The sequence below is a fragment of the Mandrillus leucophaeus genome, unplaced genomic scaffold (assembly GCF_000951045.1).
Source record: "Mandrillus leucophaeus isolate KB7577 unplaced genomic scaffold, Mleu.le_1.0 Scaffold65, whole genome shotgun sequence".
Taxonomy (NCBI): Eukaryota; Metazoa; Chordata; class Mammalia; order Primates; family Cercopithecidae; genus Mandrillus; species Mandrillus leucophaeus.
In genome coordinates this window covers 3,715,166-3,722,831 of record NW_012107030.1, presented here as the reverse complement: position 1 = coordinate 3,722,831, position 7,666 = coordinate 3,715,166, and the positions used below count along the sequence as shown (strand labels likewise).

Sequence of the window (7,666 nt, the reverse complement as noted above, 5' to 3'; positions counted from 1 at the left end):
CACAGTTTTATCCAGCAAGGATAATTTTAAAACAAATACATACAACAAATTCCAAAAGAAATAACAGAAAACCCCACACCCTCTGCGTCTCATAATACTCACATAACTTCTGTTTCCATTGATGCTGTTGAACGCTGTCATGTAGGTATAGAGGAAAACCTACCAAGAGAGGGGCAAATGGATCGCAGTTTGGTCTCAAGCATCACAGAATTTAGTAATCGTGAAACAGGAAGAATGGCTACCTGAGGTAAAATCACGGACTTGATCCCTTTTGGTGGCATCATTGACAAAAATACCTTTTAAGAAGAAAGCGGAACACAGTTACAAGTGTTTCTGTGGAGGGAGAACTTGGCGGTAGCAAAGAACTTCCCAGGGGAGACGGAGAATTGAGCCCCACGGAGCTGGGGCAGGAGAGGCTGGTGGTGGGTACAGGGGCTACCAGTTGGTAGACAAGGTTGAGTGAGAGCACCTGCCAAGCACCAAACTAGCAGCTCTAAGGACATCCAGGAGCACACAGCAGGCCGTCTCAAGGGCCTTAGTCCAGCAGGGTGGCTAAGATGTACACATCTGTTAGCTGGGCGTGGTGGCTCACTCTTGTAATCCCAGCACTTTGGGAGGCTGAGGTGGGAGAATCACCTGAGGCCAGGAGTTCTTGACCAGCCTGGCCAGCATGGTGAAATCCTGTCTCTACAAAAAACACAGAAATTAGCCGAGTGTGGTGGTGCGCACCTGTAATCCCAGCTACTCAGGAGGCCAAGGCAGGAGAATCACTTAAATCTGGAAGGTGGAGGTTGCAATGAGCCAAGATCGTGCCACTGCACTCCAGCCTGGGAGACAGAGCAAGACTCTGTCTCAAAAAAAAAAAAAAAGAAAAAAAAGAAGAAGTAGTATATATTTGCTAGGGAAAGCAGACAGGAGCCAGCCTGTGATGTGGACAAGTACCTCCTGGGCTGGGAGTGGTGGCTCACGCCTATAATCCCAGCACTCTGGTAAGCCAAACTGGGAGGATCCCTTGAGCCCAGGAGTTCAAGACCAGCCTGAGCAATGTAGCAAGACTCTGTCTCTGGTAAAAATTAAAAAATTAGCCCCATGGTGGCGAGTACCTGTAGTCCCACCTACTCAGAAGGCTGAAGTAGGGGGATCGATTGAGCCTAGGAGTTTGAGGTTACAGTGAGCTATGATTGTGTCACTGCACTCCAGCCTAGGCAACAGAGCAAGACCGTATTTTACAAAACAAAAAACGGTCCAGGCATGGTGGCTCACGCCTGTAATCCCAGCACTTTGGGAGGCCAAGGTGGGTGGATCACCTGAGGTCAGGACCAGCCTGGCCAACATGGCGAAACCCCGTCTCTACTAAAAATAAAAACACTAGCTGGGCATGGTGGCGGGCGCCTGTAATCCCAGCCACTCAGGAGGCTGAGACAGGAGAATTGCTTGAACACGGGAGGCAGAGGCTGCAGCAAGCTGAGATTGTGCCACTGCACTCTAGCCTAGGCGACAGAGCGAGACTCTGTCTCAGAAAACAAACAAACAAAAAAAACAAAACAAAAAGCACCTTCCGAGGACTAAGGTGGGAAAGCCCCACGGGGACAATGCCAGGTCCCACGGGGACAATGCCAGGTCCCAGGTGAGGGGCTGTGTCAGACGAGGACTTGGTGGCGAGGGGTTTGTGCAGGGAGCGCATCCTAACTCACTGGCCGCTTCTCCAGTGCTCTGCGCATACTTGGTGTTCGGGAAAGGGATGACCTTGCCAAGCTGTGGCCTTCCAGAGGCCCGGATGCCTGACTGGGAGGGTGTGGGGAGGGGGAGGGAGTGGAGACAAGGACATATGAATGGCAGCCACGGGTTATCAGTGGGGGTTCACAACCATCTATCAGGCAGTCATGGGACAGGGGTCTGGAGCTGGAGGGACACAGCTGAAGTTAGGAGGAGAGTGGCCATCTTCCCAAGCTCCTAGTCTCCTAACGGCGAATGTCTGCTTGCTCACCGTGGGCGCCATGAAAGGCAGGAACGCTGGCAGGAGAAGAGAGGAGGTGTCAGTGACCGCAGTTGCCCAGGCAGAGGGGGCCAGAAGGGGACCAGCCACCTGAGCACCTCTTCCCCAGCTTCCACAAGGCACAGATCTCAAAGGACTTTTTCCACTCATTCTTTTCTTTTCTAATAAAATGGTGGGTCAAGGTCTTAGCACTTTGGTAGGCTGGGGCTGGAGGATGGGTTGCGGCCAGGAGTTTGAGACCAGCCTCCATTTTGTAGAGGCAGTGAGACCCCCATCTCCACAAAACATTTAAAGAAGGTTATGGCAGGATGACCCTGTGGTCCCAGCGACTCAGGAGGCTGAGGAGAGGAGGATCCGCTGAGCGTGGGAGTTGGAGGCTGCTTTGAGCTATTATGGTGCTACTGTACTCCAGTCTGGGTAACAGAGTGAGACCCTGTCTCTAAAAATGATAATAATAATAATAAAGTATGTACATAAAATTACTCTAACATGGCTGGGCACGGGGGCTCACGCCTGTAATTCTAGCACTTTGGGAGGCCAAGATGGGCAGATCACAAAGTCAGGAGTTCGAGACCAGCCTGACCAAAGTAGTGAAACCCCGTCTCTACTAAAAATATAAATACAAGCTGGGGATGGTGGTGGGCGCCTGTAATCCTAGCTACTCGGGAGGCTGAGGTTGCAGTGAGCTGAGACTATGCCACAGCACTCCAGCCTGGGTGACAGAGCGAGACTCTGTTTAAAAAAAAAAAAAAGAAAAAAAAAGAAATCCTGCTGGGGGAAAACTAACTGAAGCAAAGCAGGCAGAGTTTTCTTTTTCTTTTTTTTGTTGAGATGGAGTTTCACTCTGTTGCCCAGGCTGGAGTGCAATGGCTCGATCTCAGCTCACTGCAACCTCTGGCTCCCAGGTTCAAGCAATTCTCCTGCCTCAGCCTCCTGAGTAGCTGGCACTATAGGCATGTGCCACCACAATGCCCGGCTAAATTTTTACATTTTTAGTAGAGATGGGATTTCACCATGTTGGCCAGGCTGGTCTCGAACTCCTGACCCCAGGTGATCCGGCAAGCAGAGTTTTCTAAGTGTTAGAAACTACATCTTCCCAACCCACTTCTGAAAATTAGAGCCGACTCACCTGCAGGTCGAAAAAGCTTGGGGATCAGGTTGCTGCTGTCGGGATGCACTGTGGCCTTCAAGAGGAGAGATGCAAGGTTAGATGCAAGAGGAGAGATGCAAAGATGTCTGGTTTTGTTATTTTAGGACACTAAAAATTAGGAAGGGACTGAAACTTACAAGACTCCGCTTCCAAGCTTCTTGTATCTTAAAGGAGAAAAAAGAACAGGTTTGTTTCATTTTAAATATTTTTTAAGAGATAAGGTCTTGCTCTGTCACCCAGCCGGGAGTGCAGTGACACAATCCTCACTCACTGCAGAGCAGCCTCGAACTACTGGGTTCAAGCGATCCTCCCACCTCCCCCTCCTGAGTAGCTGAAACTGCAGGCTCATGCCACCATTCCCAGCTAGAGATGGGGTCTCGCTATACTGCCCAGGCTGGTCTTGCACTCTTGGCATCAAGTCATCCTCCCAAACCATTGAAATTACAGGGGTAAGCCATCACACCCAGCCTTAAAAAAAAAAAAAAAAAAAAAAAAAGGCTTTTAAAGGTGGCTCAGCACCAAAGAATCTCTTTGCCAGTCTCATTTCTGGGACCACCTTTGCTCTATCTTTCAGAAAGTGAAGCCCAGAGCTGTTTTCCACCACATCGACAGAACAAATCAAAATCAATGGATCGTATGAATAAACAAATGAACTAATGGCAAGCAGCGATGAGCCACACAGAGAAACTGACCAGAACATTAAAAAGTCCTGTCTCTACCCTTGGAGAAGACCAACACCTAACTTATGCCTCAGATGAGTCCCCGAATCCGGCTTGCCTCTGGCTCAGAGCAGAGCAGGCCGTGTGCTGACGACACACCGTGCCATAAGCCAAGTTACTTGCAACAGAGCCAAGCTGTCAGCCCAGGGTCCCCAACACATTCTTAGAAAAAGTAAGTTAAATATGTGAGCTCTCCAGAGGCTGCCTTGAGGAACTGGTGTCTGTGAGCTCCAGAAAGCCCCACACACTGCGAGGTAGATAAGGAACCTCGACAGGCTCGTTTGAGCCTATCAGCAGGAACACCGCCTGCAGTGCAGAATGAATTCTGACGTCAGAGACCTGTCTGAATTCTGGAGTTTGCCATGGGCCTCCAGGAATCAGCTGCAGGGAATCCCCACAAATGTCCACTGCATAGGAGGAATCTTGCTGTCTGGTTTATGGGACAAAATTCTAACTACATTTTAAAAACTAACCCAGTTTTGCAAAGCTGGTCCTCTGGGCAGTATATAACAATGACAGCATTAATAGCCAATAGAACAGTGGCTCCCAAGGGAAGGAAAAAAGAAAGAAAAGAGATGGAGAGAGAGATTAATGGCCAAATTCCACCTGACCATGCAGGCAGAACCATCTGAGGGCAACTACACCCAGCCTTCAACCAGCCAGACCTGGGCACACGGAACATACCCTTTGGTCCTCCGAGGCGGGGTTGGAAGCATCTTCATTTGTGCACAATAGTTGCCTCGAGTTTTCTATACTTTCCTAAAATTAGACATCAAGAAATCAAGTAATGATCTCAAATTGTTCAGGTTTATCCCCAGATGTAGGAATCACCAGCTCACTCACTAGCATGCACTGGACTTCAACTGCATGCCTGATTTCAAGCCACAAGGTGCCCTAGGCTCTCTAGCCATTAGGATAGCCCTGAGTGCCATTCAGATTTACGCCTTCCTCTTCCTAGATGCTCCAGCAGCTGCCCGCAATCGTGCTGTCACCTCCCCCACTCTCTGATGTCAACTGTCCCACTGAATGGTTACCACCATCCCCTGGCTATGCATGTCAGAAACCCGGAAGTCTTTCTCCCTCACCCACTTCCACGTCTAATCAGTTCAGTCTTACCTCTTTTTCTTTCTTTATTTTCTTATTTTTTTTAAGAGACAGAGTCTCACTCTGTTGCCCAGGCTGGAGTGCAGTGGTGTGATCACAGCTCACTGCAGCCTCGAACTCCTGGGCTTAAGTGATCCTCTTGCCTCAGCCTCCCAATTAGTCATGACTACAGGCACAACCCACTACACCTGGCTAACTTTATATTTTTATTTGTACAGATAGGGTCTCGCTATATTGCCCAGGCTGGTCTCAAATTCTTATTCTCGAGAGATCCTACCATCTCAGATTCCCAAAGTGCTGGGATTATAGACACGAGCCAGCCTCCATTTCTTAATTTGAGAAAAAATAATTAAATACAAAAATTACAAAGAATGGCTACACACTGTAATCCCCTCACCCAGAATTAACAACTGTAAACATCTGGTTATATTTGCTTCTAATTTTATTACATTTTCTTTCTTTCTTTTTTTTTTTAAAAGATGGAATTTCACTGTTGTCGCCCAGGATGTGACCAGTTTAGCCAGTCTGTCCTCCATCATGTGGAAGATTTGCTTCTCTCTGAATCACCAGCACCCGGCCTGGGCCTGATATTACCTGTTAAACAAATGTACGCTTTTCTTTTTCTTCTTTTTTTTTTTTTTGGATGCAGTTTTGCTCTTTTTGCCCAGGTTGGAGTGCAGTGGCGCGGTCTCCGCTTACTGCAACCTCCGCCTCCTGGGTTCAAGTGATTCTCCTGCCTCAGCCTTCCAAATAGCTGGGATTACAGGCACCTGCCACCACACCCAGCTAATGTTTGTATTTTTAGTAGAGATGATGGGGTTTCACCATGTTGGCTAGGCTGGTCTTGAACTCCTGACCTCAGGTGATCCATGTGCCTCGGCCTCCCAAAGTGCTGGGATTAAAGGCATGAGGCATGGCACATGGTCAGATGTATGCTTTTCTTTACCCCTTCCAATCTGACAAGCTCATTCAGAAGGAATACACACAATAATATATGCAGATTGTTATTTCAACTGCTTTTAAAAGGGACATGTGGGCTGGGCCTGAGGTCAGGAGTTGGAGACCAGCCTGACCAACACGGAGAAACCTTGTCTCTACTAAAAATACAAAATTAGCCGGGCATGGTGGCGCATGCCTGTAATCCCAGCTACTCTGGAGGCTGAGGCAGGAGAATCGCTTGAACGTGGGAGGCAGAGGTTCCTGTGAGCTGAGATGGTGCCATTGCACTCCAGCCTGGGCAACAAGAGCAAAACTCCGTCTGAAAAAAAAAAAAAAAAGGGACACGCGGTCTTTAAGTTTCAAAATAAAATGTGAAATTCATTAGCTCTGAAGACAATACTTACAACTGAAATGAACACATTTGTAGGATCTAATAATTCTGTCCATTGAAGAAATCGTCGAATAAAGGACTTATGAGGGAGAAAAGCAACAGAGAGGTTAATAGCAGCAGAAAAATAAAGACATAGTAGTAACAGTTGGCTTTTTTTTTTTTTTTTTTTTTTTGAGAACCTGCCAGGGTCTGTGATCTGCCTTTTACTGGCATCAACTCCTGGGATCCTCCCAACCTCTCCATTCTCCAGGTGAGGAAGCTGAGGCTTAGAGGGACTCATGAATGTACTCAAGGCAACACAGCCAGTAAATGATTCAGAAGTCTCTGCCCTTAACTGCTCAGTATCAATTGCCCTTGAGGGCGAAAATCCCAGACTTTGGGGTTCAAATGGTCCTATGTTCATATCTCATATGACCTCGAAGCAACGGCCTAGAAGATCTCAGAATCTGTGGCCTCACTCTCTGCTTGCTATAAGGCTTCACTCCAGTGAAAAAGGATGGACGCCCCATTAAGGGCTCAATGGTGCAGCTGGGGTCACACTAGGTAAACGAGGTTTGCTCCAGCAAACCCCAAACTTTGTAGTGGTTCTGGCTTTAAGCCCTGGTTCTGCTGGAGCAACCGGAGCTCACTGTCCCTTCTCAATTTCCCCACCTAAAAAAACAGGGCTGGACCCCACTTTAGGAGAGGCCTAAAAGAGAACCCTGTAAAGCCCTGCTCCCTGATTCGCCACATGCGGCTAAACCCAGATGTGCTGCGAGTGTAACAAACGCTGGATTGGAAGACTTCGCACCAAAAAAACGAGTAAGATATCTCAGGAATGTTTTGTACTGATTACATGTTGAAACGTTAGTTTTTTGCACCTGCTGGGCTAAATGTACTGTATTGTTAAAAATTTCACCTTTTCTTTTTATCTTGTTTAACGTGGCTACTGGAAAATGTTTAATTGCCTGTAAGGCTCACATCTTATTTCTATTGGACGGTGCTGCCCTAGACGCCGCAGGGAGGTGAGTCCTGCTTATTTCCTGTCCAAGGGTGCCTTCCCAAAGCCTCGGGGCTCTCACCGAGAGTGGCTGGGCTTACCAAGGTGGGAGGGCCTGTTTCTCCCCAATCTGTTGCTCAGCCACAGCTCAGGGAGTAGGGAGCAGCCACCTGCGCGAACTGGGCCCCTCCGAGAGGGCGATCTGGAGGATGACGTTGTGGTCATGGGCAGCTTGGGTTTCCCCTGCGTCCCCTGCGTCCCCTCCCGCGCCCTAAGGGGTGAAGGCCGGTGGTGCGCGTACCCCGCACAACTCGGGAACGAGGAAACGGAGACGGGGGGCGCCCACGTGGCCTGGCCAAGGTCACCGGGGCCAGCCCGACACCACGCG

At 48.7% G+C, this 7,666-nt stretch overlaps 1 protein-coding gene across 1 annotated transcript in view; it reads right to left on the bottom strand.

Moving 5' to 3' along the window:
• Positions 1-7,666, bottom strand: part of SFXN4 (sideroflexin 4) — a 33,911-nt gene that overhangs the window by 25,565 nt on the left and 680 nt on the right. Inside the window, exons 2-8 of the mRNA XM_012001142.1 lie at positions 6,313-6,378; positions 4,550-4,624; positions 3,284-3,310; positions 3,126-3,180; positions 1,988-2,013; positions 243-296; positions 103-159 (exon numbers count right to left, since the gene is read on the bottom strand). Coding sequence (XP_011856532.1) covers positions 103-159; positions 243-296; positions 1,988-2,013; positions 3,126-3,180; positions 3,284-3,310; positions 4,550-4,624; positions 6,313-6,378 — 360 coding nt within the window. The remainder of the gene's footprint in view (positions 1-102; positions 160-242; positions 297-1,987; positions 2,014-3,125; positions 3,181-3,283; positions 3,311-4,549; positions 4,625-6,312; positions 6,379-7,666) is intronic.